Source organism: Gnatocerus cornutus, chromosome 10, assembly GCF_029298725.1.
Source record: "Gnatocerus cornutus isolate USDA-ARS CGAHR chromosome 10, icGnaCorn1.1, whole genome shotgun sequence".
NCBI classification, from domain to species: domain Eukaryota; kingdom Metazoa; phylum Arthropoda; class Insecta; order Coleoptera; family Tenebrionidae; genus Gnatocerus; species Gnatocerus cornutus.
The window spans coordinates 4,595,486-4,613,791 of NC_142242.1; the positions used below are offsets into that span (position 1 = coordinate 4,595,486).

An 18,306-nucleotide genomic window follows, 5' to 3' on the forward strand; every position below is an offset into this window, starting at 1 on the left:
AATAAAATAAGAAGATTTTCTGTCTATTAAATTTTCATGCTTTTCAAATTTATTTATTTACTTGATTTAGCTAATTTATGTTATCACCAAAATATGTAAATGCGTTTATGTGAATTACGCACTTGAGACCTGAGCATTCTAATTTAAAATAAATTTAATTCATCCCTGATCTAAACGAAACACGCACACCTAAATTAGGTATTGCCAAATTTGGTTCCACTTTTATACTTCGATTTAAAAACGAATGTATTACTATATATATTTAAAAAAAGTCTAAATTCAATGGACTAACGCATGAATCAAAAAATAAAAGACCTGGGGTGCGATTCTCGAAACGTGCTGATTTGAGTTAGTGCACTAAATATCCATATTTAGTGTGCAAATTGAAAATGTGTTTCCTCGACGTTTAGTCAAAATTTAGTGTACTGAATTTTTAGTATAAAATTATATATGCTGTTAAAGATAGAAAATTCCGTAAAATGTTTCGATTTACTAAAAGACACGGTAAACTAAAAGATTCTGCTCAAAAAAATTGTTGTTTCGGTGTTATCAGGATGCTACTGATTGCTGAAATAGTCTTCTTCAAAAACTAACAAATTCTGTTAGATTGAACCACGTTCTCGTGCAATCTGTTGGTGTTTAATAACCATTTTTATTAGATTCCGAGCTGATAATTTTTCTTTTTTTGTCAAAATCTGGCAATGGCAGTTTGAAGTAAATTATTTCCATTAAAATTATATCTTTATTGTAGTAATTTACTGCCATCATTCTGGGTCAACTTACTTCTAAAGTAATTATCAAAATCTCCCTCAATTTCTTCATTTAAACGTTATTTAAGTTTATGCTACATTTTTTTCGAAGTTATTGAACCCTTTTATGTTTTTCCAAAAATTCTAAAAGATATTCCTTCTGTTTCTCAATCTCTGACGCAAGTTATACCCACTTTTTACGCTACGCTAAAGGTTCCGATCCAAAGGATGAAATAATATTCTCACGAGTCAAAAATCTCATCCAAATTAACAACTTTCGTAGTTTCCACTTTCCACAAATGACAGAAATTTTGTCATAAAATCTTAGTCGCACGAAAAAAAAAATGTGTAAACTATAAAATTTGCTTAATTATAACATTTCATAAAAATATCGCAGTAGGAAATCGGATCATTTGCTGCATTCTTGTTGAGTATTTGACTTGAAAGATTAATTTTAATATCAGTCAACTTGACAATTTCTTATATTTAAACAACAATTATCTTGTACTTAAAAATTCAGCGCACTAAACGTTTGAGAATTGCACCCCTGAAAACCGAAAGCTTCGTAGTTTACAACACAGTTCGAAGGACGACAATACTTTGTCTCAGTGTGAGTAATAATAATAATTCCAATAAAACCACGGTTTATTGTCGGTGTAAAACAAAACCACTACACTAGCGTGTTTGTTTACAACATAGGAAAAACAATTACGGTTTTATATGGTACACTTTTCATAATAACGTTGCTTTATTCAACAACACGCTACAAAAACAAAAACAAATAAAACAACAAATGTAAACACAATTGTATAAAATGTGGCGGAAGAAGGCAAGTTTTGCTGTCAAAAGCGGCTCAAATAAGACAAGCATTTAATATTTGTGCAAACATGCGTTTTGTTTAAATTTTTACATTGTAATAAGATATGTAAATGTTATGTTATAACTTTACAGTTTACAGAAGTTAAGTTGTGATCGTTTTTCTGCCAATCAAATTTCATCGTCAAATTAGTTACGAGATTAATGTAATTTCAATCAGATTATTGTGTAAACCGGTCCGACAACAAAAATTTCTTCCCCTTTATTTGATTTTATTTTCCGCTTAAATTTATTAGTATTGTACTATTGTATTGTATTATTTATTAGATTTGTATTTTTTCCAATTTCTATAGCAAAAAATTTGTACGTGGCAAAAGGCCCCCAAGAAAGTGGGACCCGGTGCTACAGCACCCTTAGCCCCCCCTCTTAATCCGGACTTGGTTTAAACATGTTTTAGGCATGAAAATTAATTTTGCAAAACATTTAACAAAATGTATGGAAAATTTGTTGTTTTTATTAATTTGCGCAGCTATTTTTTTGTGATTCATATTAAAACTTATATATTTATAACAAAATGTTCTATCGATAGCCACAAGCTATTCCAAGAATATAGAAGAAAACACAAAATCATTTGAATGATTGTTACTTTTGTGTGGTGGATATATAAAAATTCAGAAAAACCAAAGGCAAACATAACATTAAATATCCAAACATTCCACCTTCAAAAACCCCATTCCCTCTCTGAAGAACTGCAAGTTCCTTTACCTCTTCCTTTGCATTCACAAAATGAGTATAAGTTAAATGAAGAATTTGATGACGATGACAATAAACCACATTTTCCAAATCAGAATGAATTGAATGATTTATTTTGAAAGTTAGGAATGACAAAAAAATGCGGAACTTTTCAAGATTAAAACAGTGAAAACTCTTAGAAAAAAGCTGCAAAATTATAGAATTCCCAGTGGAATAAGGTTATATGGCCTCCATTTAAGAGGTAGCCACCCACCTTAATTTGTACCATTGTTAAAATGATTGGGACGCTTGTAAATCAAAGGCCTGCTGTAATCCGGGGAAACAGCCAGATATAAACTAGATAGCCAGGCAAGAATTTTTAATTTATGATGGGGGTAGTTTGGATAATTTCGCCTATTGAAAGAGGAATGACTCCACAACAATAGCGTAAGCGATATAACCTTAGGAAACTGGGAATACTTTACTTCTCCTAGAAAACAGCATAAAAAATATTCGAACATTTTTTTCGTAAAAGAGGATTTATGCTTTTGTGATGACACTAACAACTTATTTAAAGAGATCGGAATTAATCCTACGTCCAATGAAAGGCGTTAATTCCTAGAGTTCATCTCAAAGTCTTAAATGTGTTTCTGTTACACAACAAAAATCATTACCCTCCAATACCCATTGGACACTCAGTACACATGAAAGAAGATTACGATAATGTCAATTTTTTTTTAGACACTAAAGATTATCATGAATATAAGTGGTCAGTTTGTGGAGATTTTAACATGATCGGTTTCTTAAAAATATCTCGAAACTGAAATCAAATTTTGGAAAACCGCTTAAGGAAAATTTTGTTTTTGCCACCAGTTTAATTTAATGTACATATTTCTGTTACACCCTGGATAAAATCGCCTACACCAAAATAGATAAAACAAAAAAATGTTAAATTGTAAAGTTTTGTTGTTAAAATCGATGAATCAGATAAGTCTAATTTATTAGAAACAGGACCAACAACTTTTAAATGTTTTTTACACTATGTAATGGACGAATAGTTGCCAGGTTTCCGTTGAATTAACCAAAAATTAAAACATCAGAAAAAAAGGCTTATGGAGACAACAATTCTGAACCAAAATTTCTAAACAAAAATTTGCTGGTTCAAAAAATAATCGAGCTAAGACGAAAAAACGGTAGCCAATCCGGAAGCGTCCATTGGTCAGGTGACAATTACACTCTCGTTATACCTAGGAAACTCGGATGGCCTTTTACTCCACCTCTAGAATAAGCTCTCGGGATTGGTTGTTAATATTTTATCCTTTCTTGAATACTATTAAGCTTAATCAATTTTTGTTTTGAAATTTACCATCTATATTGCTGTTGGCATCCTCCATTGCTCTCTGGGTCATGAGTTCTAAGATACCCTGTATACAGAGTGTTCTGTAAGTAAAACACCAAACTGTAACAGCAGTGTTATGAAGGTGGTAGTAATTGAAATCTCGATGATTTTTTTCTGCAACGCTTTGTGTAAGCAGTGGGAGAACATAAAAGTAACCAATCATGTCTCAGTTTGGATAATAATAAAATTTAAGAAATCAAGTAATTTCCTGGAACAAAATGTCACACCTGATATTTTGTGACGTAGGCGTACTACGTCAGGTATCTGTCAACTTGTGCTGAACAGTTTCGTAATTATCGTGAGATAACAGAAATCATTTCTCCTTGCGACGTTTATGTTTTTGCCTAAATCACAACAATCGACAATTTAAATGTTTTTATAATTTAGTAGGATTAGTCAATTTTACAATCTTGTAACTTTTACAAGAAAAGTAAAAAAGAGAAAATTTGTACTTGGATCTTTTTCTGTCAACAATCTGATTCTCCAGATAAGAGTTACATAACATCCTGTACAAACGTAAATATAGTATGTATTCTAATGCAAAATTAAAAAAAAAATACAGTACATATTAATTACATGGTTATTTTTCTCTTTCATTAAAAATACATTGCGTCATAAAATTAACGCAAATTTTGAAAATTTATTTTTATTAAATAAATTCAGATTTTTTTCCTAAACTGGTCCCTAATACATGCTTATTAAGACAAAAATTGCAAAAAACAAAAGTGGGAATTACTGTGATTTTGACCTCGTATAAATGAAACCATTCCAATGAAGAAAAGAATATTAGCGCCGTTAGTTGGAGGAACTGCGTTAGGCATGTTATTACCATAGAAGAGAAATTCTAGAAAAAAACACCAACAGGAATTAATAATACTTAATAATCAATTTAAATGACAATGTTAATTCAAGTGGTTTTCAAGTGTAAATAATTTTTCTATTTATATTTGTTATTATTTTTTAAATATGTACATTGTAGCAATACCTTTCTTCATATTAGATTCCACTGCTTTTTGGCGAATACGTCATATTAGCTTGTCTTTCAAGTGCAGACTACAGACATCAATATGTCCGATTATGGAATCAACTTGATCCAATGGATGTGTCCGATTATCCAAGGTGCGAATTAGACGTACATTACCGTATAAGTAAATATTAACTAGTAAGCATTTAGAAGTTTCCTAAAATGTCAGTTGTTCATTTACATATTGTCCTCTTGTTGATTTGCGATGTTGGTGACTTTAGCAAGTGCGCAAATTGTTTAGGCAACAAATTAAGTGGTTTCTTTGTACCTCGTAAAATTTTATAGGTGATTATAGGATCATTATTGGGGGTAAAAAATGGAAAAACAAGTTATTGTTCGTAGATTTACAATCCAAGTTACTACCTGGCACTAGCAGCCGTGCTTTGTTTTGTGCTTACAACTTACCTCAATAAATTATGTTTGGCGGTGGTTGTGTCGTACCGCCTTTCTAGTAAAAATGAGTCCATAAAATTTTATGAGGTACAAACAAAACTGAACAAGAGTTGTTAAAAAAATGCACTATAAACTGTACGTTATGTTTAGGCAATATACAAACTCGATACGTATTATAAGTAGGCAAATAATTTTACACTCGTGCAACAAACAAATTTGGCCCCCGAAGACGGAATTACAGTAATGTACCCCTAATTCGCACCTTGAATCATCGGACAACCTCTATAATCGGACACATCCATTGTGTAAAGTTCGAACATTGTTCTAAGACGTATTATCAAGAGGGTACTCAGGAATTTATATATAATTTTAAAGAAATAGAAACCTATTTCACCTTTCAATCCATTTCTGATAAAAAAAATATTCTGAAAATCGTTAGTAAAATTTTTTAAAGAGACATTGTTTATATGAAATGTAACCATGACTTTGAATACAATAAATTTCAATTATTATATTTTGGTCTAACATTTTTTCGCATTTTAATGAAGTGTCCAGTTATCCTCCTTAAGGGTGATACGCGACTTTCCGGACAGCTGTATATGTGCTCGTATTTTGTTGTCACTTTTTTAAAATATTTTGCATTAGAATACATGTATTTACGTTTATACAGGGTGGGCCAACGGAAACGAAACAGATGGGTTTTGAGGCACTTATCTGTAGATTAAAAAAAAATGCTGGGACAGGTCAATTTTAATTGGAAGGGGGACATATAACCGACATGATTATACCTTTTTATAGTTAACCCCTTCTGAGGGGTAAAATTAATTCCATTAATTTTTTAAGATAGATATAGGACATGATATTTTTTTTGAAAGGTCTATTGAAGAGCATTATGGTGGTATACGATTTTTTTTGTATCAAGCCCCTATAAAAAATAATTAGAAACGATTAATATATCAATGTCGACAAATAACTCTTAAAATACTTCAAAATGTACAAAAAAAAATTGTACAATTGTACAGGGTCCCCCAACACTAGTATCCCGACCAAAAATCGCAATTAATTATGAAGATATAATTTGTTTTTGTACCTTACTGTAAATGTTTTTGATATAAATTAATTTTTTGTAATTGTATTTTTTTTCCGTACGTTACTGAAATTGTTACCGGAAACAAAGTGTTTGCAGATCTTTTTATGCTGAATATTTTGCAGAAATTTGTATGTTTATTTGCGGACTGGCGGCATAAAAGCCTAGGTCAGTTGACAGGACATAGGCGCCACATTTTCAGAAAACAAATATTTATTATATCAATAATTTATTTATGTATATAAAAATATATTAATGATAATTTATACACTGCACTAGATAAATTTAGGTAATGTTATAATACAAAATAGGTTTATTATAAAATATATAAATGCTTTAACTGGACATGACCTTGTATGTCAAACAACTTAACAACAAAGTATTAAGTACGTATAATTACATTACCAACAGTCTGGCAAGAGAATATTTATAAAAATAAATAAATATGTATAAACAGAAAAAATCATCGGTGAATCTGAACACTGACTTCTCCATCAGGAAGCTTCTTCATCATCGACCACGCTTCAATCCTCGACAAATTTGTTAAGCTAATCTTGTTAATAGCTAACAGTTCATCTCCAACAAGCAACCCTCCACTTTTTTCAGCAAGCCCACCTAAAACCGCGCAATTAACATCACAATTTTTCTACAAAACAACAAACCTGAAAATAATTTCTTGACTCGTAAAGGCAAATCTCCCGCTGGTGAATCTTTTCCTCCTTCGATACTAAAACCTAAACCTGCACCATTTTTCGTTAAGGAAATTGTGTGGGTGGCGGTTTTAGACACGGGGGAGGCAAGAGGAGTAGACGTGGGCAAAGGACCTGTAAAAAAATGTCAACAAAAGAAGTAAATCGTGACGACTTACTTTTCGGTTCGGATGTGTCCGAACTGAAAGACTTTCTTTGCGGTGAAGACACAAGTTCTTCTTTACCGTCTTCAACAAGCAGCACAAATTCATCAACCGCTTCCTGGAAAAAAAATCAGTTTGTGTCAGATGGAATTGGGATGCTTACTTTTAGGAGGTCTACAGATTCTGCGTGGGTTAAATTTGCTGTTGTCTTGCCATTAATGGAGACGATTTTATCGCCTTTTTTGAGTTGCCCGTCGTTGTAAGCCACACTGCCGTATCGGATTTTATGGACCTGAGAAACAATAATAAGTAAACAGAAAAAGAAGCGTTTAACGTACTGTTATCTCTTTAGTTTCATAGTCGGTACCTCCCGCTAAGGTAATTCCTATACTTCCTCCTGTGAACTTCGGGCAAAGCACAATTTCTCTTCTTCGGTCACCCTCAGCAGGAACTTGTTTTTCTTTCTCTATTCTTGTTTCTTTAGGCGGTGAAACCGTCACCGGCTGAAAAACGAGAGATTTACAACCGGGATAACTCAGCGTGTAAAATTCAAACCTTTACAGTGTCCTTCTGAACGAGTTCACCATTTGTCGCGGGTTTCTTCCGTGGGAGATTCTCCACTTTTGTTTTTGTTTCAACTTTTGTCGCTTTTGGTTCTTTTGGAGTGATAGTGGGAGGAAGTGGAGGGGGCGCGGAACCAAACTTTTCGAAGCTCTTCCGCAAGTCGGTGACACTCATGGATTTTTTATTGTTCACTAAACTACTAGGTTTGGCAAGGTTTCTTAAAGGTACGTTTGTTTGTTTAATTGGTACAGGTTTCAACGTTACGAAATTCTGTTTCTCAGATACTTTGTTACGTAGAATGACTTCTGGAACTGAGGAATAAAGCAAGTCATAAAATGGATGAATATCTATACTCACCAGTTTTTGTGTGAGTGATAATTCCGCTATCTCCATTTATGGCAGGTTTAGGAGCAGATTCTTCACAATTTGCGCTCTGCTTTTCTTTAGCTGTACGAGTTTCGAACGGTCGAGAGTTTTCTTGTTTGGACGTCGAAGATTCTTTTACTGTATTCTCACTTGAATTGTCATCATCTTCATATTTTCTTTGAATTACTGGTGAGCCAACTTTGAGGTCTCTGCCGCTACGGCATTTTGCTGATGCCAGGATATTTTTTCGGTTGATGGCTTCAACACTGGCGGGTTTCAACAGACGATTGTTGAGTTTATCAACATCTTGGATTGTTTCAGGTTTAGTTTGGATGGTTTCGTAGTCCAACATTTCACATGATCTTGTTGGTGAAGGAGGAGGTGAACACCTAGAGATGTAACTAGATTGACTGGAACTCACTGCTGAATCATTGTCACTTTCATCTTCGGATTTTCCGATGTCTTTGTGTAATTTTGAAATGTAGTTGAATGTGTCTTTGTTTGTTCGATTTGGGTCTTGTTTGTTGCCATTTTTTCCTTTGTTGAACGCATTGGTGACGTAATCGAAACTACAATCCGACCTTGTGGGCGAGGTAATGCTCTCCAGCGATTTGGGGGAATCAGATAAATTATCCAGTCGGAGCTCCTCTTTGTTTTTAAATGTGGCACTTTTATTATCAGGCACTGGTTTCACTGGCGACTTCTCTATGGCTGTTTGAACTTGTTCAGGTTTGGAAGCTTTGGGGGAATAGACTTGAAGAGTTTTCCTTTTGAAAGCGGGAGAATATTTTGGGAAAGTGCTCGTGTTGGAAACCCACGGAGGTGAAGTTAATGGTAATGCAACTGGTTCAGATTCATTTGAATGGCATTGCGTGGTTTCATTTGCATAAATCTTTGTTTCCAGAACAAACGATGAAGTAGTTTGACTTTTTATTTCAGGAATGCTAACCGCAGGAGTCGCGTCATTTTCAGTTACGTGCTCTGGTATCACAAGTCCTTTTAATTTCGAATATCCTTTTTTTCTTTGTTCCGCTAGTACACTCCAACGATCATTTTTTGGTTTGGAATAAGATGACATGTCGATAAGACTTTGAGACCGTACGTGCAGTGTCGGTTCTAAACTATTTCTTCTTAACGTCACATGTATCTCATCACTGTCATACGGATCCTTTATGGAACTAAGATCACTGTTCGAAACACTGTTAACCTTTGAAAGAGAGTTGTTCTGTATGGGCACGTTAGAAAAATCATTAAAGGAACTTTTGTTTTGACTCCAATTTACACTATCTGTTGACTTATGTGTCTTCACCGGTGTTGGTTTAGCACTTTTTTCATTCATCTGTTGACTATACAAATCTTGGTAATTTTCTCGGACGAATTTGTCATCACTTTGTTCAGTGGTGATTTCAGCATAGTCTGGAAACTCGTGTCCATCAGGTGGCTGTCGAGAATCACTTGAGAGAGTTTCCATCTTGCCATTGATACCTAAAAAAATCGATTTGTCATTCCATATCGCACATGAGTCAAAATCTGTGTTAATTCATCAAACTGGTTGCACAATTCTTAATAGTTAAGATCTACTTTACATCCTACATGACTAACTGAAACGACGTGGGTTGATTTCTTATACCTGATTATCGACACGTTTTGGAAGTCGATAAAAATATGACACATTGAGATAAAAGTGTTTTTGTCTAAATACTGTCATGATGAAAACCCCCGCACGCTGTCTCTGGCCATGAATTTTTTTCATCACAAGTATCTCGTTTCTTGGTGATCAAATGAAATAGCACCAGAAAAAATGTCATCTAGTTATGGAATTTGACAATTTAAGGTGTTTCTACCCACAAAAACTTGTACGACAGGGGAAAGTGAATATTTTAAACTTATTATGTCACGATGCATAATACAAATATAATACAGCAAGCACAAAGACCTTAGAAAAACGAATTTGGACGAAATTTGGCACAACACAAATCGATGTTAAAAAAACTACGTGTGGTGGAAAAAATAAAAATGCTCACCAAAATTCAGTTATCCACAAAGAACAGTGTAGAACTACGAACAAGTTATGATTTAAAAATGATTCTGTAGCAATCGCGTTGGGCGTGCAGATTGCTCGCCATACAGACCGACACTAACGAAATGGCAAACCAAAGTCGCGTTCAGCGTAGATCCGCGAATTCCTCTCCTCAAAATCTTTATCAGGACTAGTAAAAAAATCGGCTGCATCGTGCTTATTACCTATACTATCAGAATTTCATACCGCGTAATACTTGTCCTTGCTCTTATCACAAATAAAAAGTATTAAAGATTGTAAATATGTAATAAATAATGAATCTACATTAAATGTGGTAAATAAATCGATTTAAAATCATGTTAAATAGCCGATTGTAGTGGCATCACCAAGAGTTAAAGCGGTAGGAGGGAATTGGCAAACCATCAGGTCAGTGGACGTGAAGTCAAGGGCAGCTGGCTGGCTATGGTATGGATTGCGGGTTGTCGATCACATTGTAACTGCAATCTTACTTTTATGTAAATATTTTACTCCAAGAGAAGCACATGCAGCAAAAAAACTTCCTATTCCCACGTACTGGTATGTTGCTACTACCCTTATTAAAGAGAAAAGTATGAAAAGAACCAAAGCGTGAACTGAATACATTCCAAACTACTTGAAAAACTCCAAGTGTTCACATTAAAATGCATATAGGTCCAACGGATTAGTATTGCCGATAAATTGCTGGAAATACTGTTATAAGACAACATGTACACGCATCGAGTCCACCTCGCGGAAACCAGTCGGCTCTTCTCCTCCGGAATATTTCGACTTTAATCAACCAATTTAACACTAGCGCGGATAAAAAAAACTCCAATTAATTAAAACATTCTCGTATTTGAACGCGATTTGAAATTAATAAAGTTTTGTTTCCTTGTCTTAAATTGGTACGCGCGGTGAGTGGCATTCGAAAAATTTCATCAACCGGTGATGAACTCGAAGACAACAGGTCGATTATCCGTGAAAGAGTGAAATGGACAACAGATTTGATGTAACAATTTTTTAGGCCTTGCCGATAACATCGTGGCTAGAAGCGGCGTGAAATCAAGCTTTGGTTCATCTGGACCGTGAAACAATGCCACAAAAATACCACAAATTTATACGTCAATATCGTCTCATTGGCATTGACATTTGTCTCGACCTACGCGTCGCATTTTTCTTTTTACTTTTCATAAACTTTATTCGTTCCGTTACAAACTGAACCTACACATCCAAAAAAGTTCAAGCGATGAGGAAGTTCAAATGTCAAGAAAGTCTGACTTAACAAGTTACGAGCGTTTAATTGCAACAAAACATTTTAGATTCATTTACGACGCGCTTTGTTCATATAAAAACATCAAACCAGTATCACAAAACTTTAAAACATCAATCTAACTTTGTGACATTATTAAGGATTAATGGAGATAAAAGTAGCTATTTTCAAATATCTATATCACCAGCATCTGTATTTATGAGCAGATAAGAAAACGACAGTAACGTTCCAACAAATTTTCACATTTTTTGAGCTAAAACAAACCGGTTGCTACTAATTTGAATACACTCAAAATTCTGGATAAATCTATACCACGCCTATTTTATTTAATTTCATAATAAATAATCAAACACACGTCGCATATATCATGCCTGGAACGAATCTGTAATCTTATTTATACTTTAATTAATGATAACTTCGAAATAATTAAATTCCTTCGAAAACAAAAATAAATGTTGATTTTATGATTCAAATTCCAGCCAGATTGGTACTTACCAAAGTGACATTTTAGATAATGCTGATAACAAATTACCTAAAATGCTTTTAACGGAAAGGCGTCTCCCATTTCTCGAATATGATAATGTTAGTAAGACATTTATTGCAAACCTGATAATTCCTTTTTTCGTTCACAAAAATTACCAATTTAAAAGCGTAATAATCATTTTGCAGATTATCTAAGATTACCGTTGATGTTCGGATTATGCAGACACTTTGCGGATTGACAACTTGGAAACTAATGAAAACCTTTTACGCTGCAAAATATATAAGTAGAGCAATTAGGCAGTCAATATTATTGATTTGGGAACGATAATTGCTTATTAAAATTTATTTTTGACACAATTAAGCGAGGTATACAATGATATTTTTTTTAATTTTATTGCGCTTGGTCAAAATGTAATTACACTATAATTTTTTATGTGTTTCGAACAATAGTAATTTTAACAATATTGATAAAAAACGCATTTCGTGGGCTTTAAAATGAAGAAAATTGAAAAACAACCGTAATTGGGGTGTGCCAGTATTTGAATGCGCGTATTTTCAAAAATAAGCTTTGGGAGCCTTGGCAACAGTTGTGCTTATCTAAAATCGTCTTTGATTTCAAAGATTTTGCTTTGCATACGTTCAAAGTTGGCAAAGCTCTAGAATGTAAGGCAAAAATTAGTTTTTTATCACCGATACACGGCACAGTGTGAAATTTTGAAAAAATTGATTAATTTTTTTTGCATATTTGAATAGTCTACACCTTTTAAAATAATAACATACAACAATTTTAAATAAAGATTTAAAATATTTTTTTTCGCTACTAGTATAATAAACTATTACAGCTATTAACTATAATAAAATAATCTTTAAGCGCCTTTTTCTCGAAACTACATTTTTCAAATTTTCTGCAGTTGTAACTCCGATCACCTTGAAATTTTTTTTGTTTTATTTTGTATATGTTTTTTTGTATGATGACCCTCCAGTTTTTTGATCATATAAAAAATGTAATTTTGGATGGCCAAAAATCATCAAATTTTCGTGCAAAATTCGACATTTTTTTTCAAAACTCCGTCATTTTGTCAAATATCAAAATTTTTCTTTTATCGAGGGTCATCCAACGGAAAATATCTTCTAGTTTAATAATCTTTTTATTTTATTTTATTTCAACTGCGGTGTAGGTTGCAATCACTGCAGCAGTGGAGGGCCTTTTTTGTGACTTGGGAGATACTTAATAACTCGGCCAGAATTAAATATCTTCATCTAAAAATTTTAATTTTTCTTATTATTTATATTAAAATATATTTTCCAAATTTTTAAAACGTTTCACGTAGTAGTTTTCTTTAAAAAACATCCAAAAATCACCTTTTTTTAAAGCTGTTACACTGGTTGTGCGTCAGTTTACAGAAACTAAATTAAATTGTAATTTGTAACAGCAAGTTAAAGTGACATAAGATCATTTTTCGCCAATAAAACGTCAGCAATCGTCAAATTTGTTGCGAGATTAACTTAATTTCAATTAAATTATTGTGCAAATCGGACCCTTGTGTCCTAAAAGTAAAACATGCTCACATTAATCAAAATTGATCTTCATAGAAATACATGAAAACTTCAAATAAAAACTAACGTATTTTTATCACAGTTCGGTTGAAAAGAATTTGAGCTAGCGCATGTTTCCACAAAAATTCAAAAATCGCTAAACATTACACTTTTTAGTCGTCGCGACGCCGACCTAACAACGATAAAAAAAAACAAATTTTTGCGTTAGATTCTAGAGCTTTGTCAACTATGAGCGTATGGAAATTGCAAAATTTATTATTATTATTATTATTATTATTATTTTATTTTTAAAATTAAAGGCAATTTTGGGGGTGTCTATAAGTGTTGCCGGACCCTGTATATAAAATTGTAAAAGTCTAATAATGACATGTGCAGAAAAGTAATAGATTTACCGCCATCGAAACGTTATCCGCTTCCAGGCAAAAATTCCAAATTACATCTTTAATTGCACTAATGAAAAAATTGTGAGTATAATTAAAGCTCCAAAGACAAAAAAATCTGTTGGTTATCCATCTAAATTATCATTGCTTCGGTTATGATTATAAATCTTGTTAACGAGTATATTTTAATGATGTATTTAGATTGTCGCTAAGTGGTGACATGTTTTATTGTCAATTAGAAATAATCTGGATGAAGTTTTAGAATTAAAATGAAATTCTGACGTTATTAACATTGTAAATACTGTTATTGAACGCTACATTAACAATTATTTATAGCAGTTTAATGGATTCAATTGCAATGTTACACTTTATTAATTCTTTTTTTGATTAACTGAGCGCTTCTTAAAATTAGAATTTTTCCCGGAAGGTTTAAATTTTCTCTAGTTTTCAGATGAATAATTACACGACTGTGGTAAAGTCACAATACGTAAACCACAACAAACATCTTTTCCAGCCACATCCGGTATTGCAATTGGAGGAGTATTTTTCAGATTCATTTTATTAATAAAAGATAAACTATCTGCACAAACAATTGTAATGCTTTGAATGTTTTTTTTTCGATATTAAGATAAGTGAATTTGATTAGGTATTGTGTTCTGCACTTAACTAATCTTGGACGCTTTAATTGAATGATTATTTAACTACAAAAAAGATGTAAAAACTTGCGTGTCGCGGTGTGCATAAGATGTAAATTACACTGTAAATACTATAATACATAAATCGCGTTTATAATTCAACAAGTGATCATATCATTACGCTAATGCAAGAAGTGTAGTTGTTCGCACGACAACACATTTTTACAACTCCATTAAGGGAGCTTTTTATGTACTGAAGTAGAATGATAAATGACAAAATTGCACGACAAGGTGTACATTTCTATTTTTTGGATTAGAAAATTTAGTCGATAAAACGTTGATCTCGATATTAAAACTAAATTTGCATTGTTATGCAGTCAGTAGACCAGTTTGTGCAGTTAGAAACAGTTTTTGATAAACCAGTCTTTCTAAATTAGTTTGTATAGTTTCGTCAACGCCTCTCAGACTGTCAACCATCGAACTGGTTGGAATTGTTGGTTGCCTACCTCAACTATATCCTTGAATTTAAAAATGAATCATAAATCAGAGTAAGATATCCTTATATGCACCTATTTGCACTGCAGCAACATAAAGGACAATCAGATATTAACCTTGACATGGAAATAACAACCTGTTTAATATATAAGTACAGAACTTTCAAAAATTTTAAATGTCAGTGGGAGCGAATTCGCAACAATTTTGTTTTTGGGAATTTTACACAGTGAAAGCGCTTCCGTTTTGTGGCTAATTAACGCAAACGGAAGAGGGCAGGGTTAGATTTTAATCAGAAGCAATGCACACAATGAGGCCAAAATGGGGAAGGCAGAAAGAGTAAGAATTTTACCTGTGCATATTTACGGCGCTGCAGAGTAAACTAATCAGTTTCGTTAAAATTATCGATAAAAGGTGTTTGGTTATTGATACAGATATGATAGATTAAGCCTTCCTGAATAATTATTGTGACGTAAGTTTTCGAAGTTTGCTCATTGGATATGCAACGAGCCGCGGACATTACGGTAAAGCGCTCAAACAACGGTCATTTATTATTGTTATATCGTTCACGTATTTCAATTCGTTTATGTAATACAATCAATTCGATACGTTCACTGAAAACTTAATTTAATTCTAAATATACAAGTTGTCATTGCACAGTACCCAAAATACATTTCTCCACTATGCAAATGACTGTCCACGAACCAGATTTTTGATCCTTGAAGAACAACACCTTACTTTCGAACAGTGAAAAATATAGCCATTGTATTTGACGGTAATTGAGTATCGAAGGTAAAGAATAAATGTTGCACTGAATTAATTTGCATGAGCTTCCTTCACGATTGTTGGCAATTTTTCTGGAACGTTTGCGAGATGACGTCAGATAATAACACGGCATTGCTCTTGTCACCGGTGGATAAAAAGTAGAAGCAACCACGAGTTTGCACCGTAACATAAATTGCATTATAATGAGCAGGTTAGAAGATTTCCTGTATATTAAGTGCGAGATGCGGAAATTGGTGTTTGTTTTTGTAATTCAGGTTAATTAAGACTTACCCTCGTCTTTTGTCTTTGAAATTTCGTCAGCGTTCTCAACAATAACAATAGGGGTGGAGCTTATGGGTGATCTAAATTAAAAAACACTTAGACGAAAGAATTCCAAACGTTATTTTTTACCTTAGGCTCGAATCTTGAGAACCTTCTTCTTCGACTTCACCGATTGTGGCTAACTGCGAAGACAAACTCCATTTCGAACTATAAACATCAATGTCGTTGTTGTAGATTTCTAAATTCCCATCGATCTCGTCATCCCCGTAGTAATCATTCTTTAGATAATCCGTATCTCTTCGCTCGTTCTCCAAGAAGATATTAATAATTTCCACGGGGTTCTCAAAACTCGAGGATTTCGGTACGAAATCCACCAAACGCGGTAAATTCGATATGTTCATGTTTTCGTCGTGAATGTTTTGAATGTTCGTTTTATGGGCGTTGATCAAATCACGGGAGCGCGGGGGTACAGGTGGTTTTTTCAATACTTTGTCCTCGCCGTTGGAAATTTTTACTGGATTTTTCTCACCGATTACATTTTCTACGTATTTATTATTCATGGATTTTTTCTCCTCACACACATTAATTTCATTCGATTTCGTTTCAATTATTCTCATGTCCTCATTTCCATAACTTAGAGGGGCATCCTGAAAGCATGATGGAGGTTGCAGAGGTGAACCGTCTTCATTAATAGTCAATATTTTTTCTTTGTCTTTCTCAATCAAATCGACGTTTTTATGACACATTACATTTTGCTTCAACACGTTCTTGTTGAAAGGCACAGTAAAATCCTCATCTTCGTACGAATTGAGGATGTTGGTGAAATCGATTTGCTTCTGAATGGAAGTTGGTGTAGATGGTAAACTCCCTGCTAAACTTGAAGTTGTCGTGGTCGGAAAAGATCCGAATCTGTCAACAACTGTCGATATTGAACTTCCTGTGTCATCCGACTCGCTTAAACTCTGTGTTGATTCTTGTGAGAAGAGATCAACGTAAACTTCAGCGTCTGGAGGGCCTAAACTGCCATCAGAAAAGCGTCTATCCCTTCTGGGTATATCAGGGGAGTGCGAAGCCCGCCCGCTGCTTCTAGGCGATTGAAACTTCTTTTTATTGTTGACTTCTGGGTTGATTTGCCGAACTGCAGGAACCGGATTATCCTGTCCATTGGTTTGTACGTTTTTGTAGAACTTCTTCGGTATTTTTCGAGGAGGCACCGGCGGCGGTGGTGGTGGAGTTCTTTTTTTTTCCGCGCTGATAACTTGAGGGAGATCCTCGAATTTTTCCGGTTTAAAGTGTCGCACTAGGAGTTTAATAACAACATTTGAATCTTTCAGACACCTCACACAATCGATTCTTGTCATAGCATTGACTGGCATACAGTCAATTTCGAGCACCTCATCACCTTCCGTTAGTTTTCCCCAAGAACTCTGGACTCGCGATGCGGGACTATCGGGAGCGCACGATTGAATAAATAAACGTTTAACAAACTCATTTGCTTTAGTCCCGCCTTCGAATTTTAAACCGAAACCTAAACGTTCACCGGGGAGTCTGTACACGAGAACTTCTTCGATTATGTCTTTTGGAACACAGTCATCCTCCGTGTCACCAATGGTGAGGACTGTCACATATCCTGAAGTTTTGGAGTCGATGAGAAAAGGGTCATATTTGCTTAGCCGGTTTGTGTCAGATCCCACGGAGACGACCGTCACAAAGTTTTCTTTTTCATCTTGAATTCTTGTTGGATCCATTCTTTCGGTTAACGTGCGAACATCTGAAACAGAACAGACTTATTGGAAGATATGATGTCACTTTATTTAAAGTATGCGAAGTTGAGAGGACACATAAAATACAAAAATGTGTGGTTGAAATAGTATTTTGTAACCGGTTCTTTCGACCTAACACCACGTATAAAATTATTTCTGCAGGCTTTGGAAGCGAAGAAATTAAAGTAGCAGGAAAAATGTAACCAGTTGCGAATTGTTTGTGTTTTGTTGCATTTAATGAAATGTAGATCAACAGGAGGCTGCTTTGGAGAGCAGGCCACGAATATTCTAACGGTATATAAAGTAACAGACACGTGAAGGTACCTCATGGGTGACGTCCTAGAGGCAGTACTCAAATGACAATAAGTAATTAAAACCCTTACCCTAGAGACTCTGGAGCACATTTCCCAGGACTTATTTGAGATGGTGATACGGGACACTCGCGCAGAGATTGTAAACAACTGTTTTCACGTTTTCACCTCTCACAGAGTCCCACTTCAAACACCTGACCTCGTGTGGGTCCGCAGGTCTTCGTCTGCATCGACATTCATACCTGAGGGCAGGGGCCAGATTAATTACCGAAGCCAAACCTGTACAAAAATTCGAAAATAAGGTCTGTTGATCTGACACAGCATCAACACAGGTCATTATTAGAAAA

General features: G+C 34.2%; 2 protein-coding genes across 3 annotated transcripts; both read right to left on the minus strand.

The window, feature by feature from the left end:
* Positions 1–6,395: 6,395 nt before the first annotated feature.
* bbg (PDZ domain-containing protein big bang) lies at positions 6,396–18,175 on the minus strand. 2 transcript variants are annotated; one of them, XM_088047414.1, is made up of 10 exons: positions 18,032–18,175; positions 16,015–17,656; positions 15,895–15,965; positions 7,975–9,468; positions 7,609–7,922; positions 7,392–7,556; positions 7,217–7,345; positions 7,069–7,171; positions 6,863–7,024; positions 6,396–6,815 (listed from the first exon to the last, which is right to left on the minus strand). In XM_088047414.1, exons 2-10 carry the CDS (start codon positions 17,631–17,633, stop codon positions 6,664–6,666), a joined length of 4,209 nt encoding a protein of 1,402 aa, XP_087903540.1. In that variant the 5' UTR covers positions 17,634–17,656; positions 18,032–18,175; the 3' UTR covers positions 6,396–6,663. The 2 variants fall into 2 exon arrangements, with proteins under 2 accessions (XP_087903540.1, XP_087903539.1); XM_088047413.1 differs by having other exon boundaries at positions 7,609–7,928.
* LOC148167294 (uncharacterized) lies at positions 10,012–15,886 on the minus strand. The gene is made up of 2 exons (XM_088047415.1): positions 15,191–15,886; positions 10,012–10,507 (listed from the first exon to the last, which is right to left on the minus strand). The coding sequence occupies exon 1, from the start codon at positions 15,800–15,802 to the stop codon at positions 15,488–15,490; it is 315 nt and encodes a 104-aa protein (XP_087903541.1). The 5' UTR covers positions 15,803–15,886; the 3' UTR covers positions 10,012–10,507; positions 15,191–15,487.
* Positions 18,176–18,306: the final 131 nt, after the last annotated feature.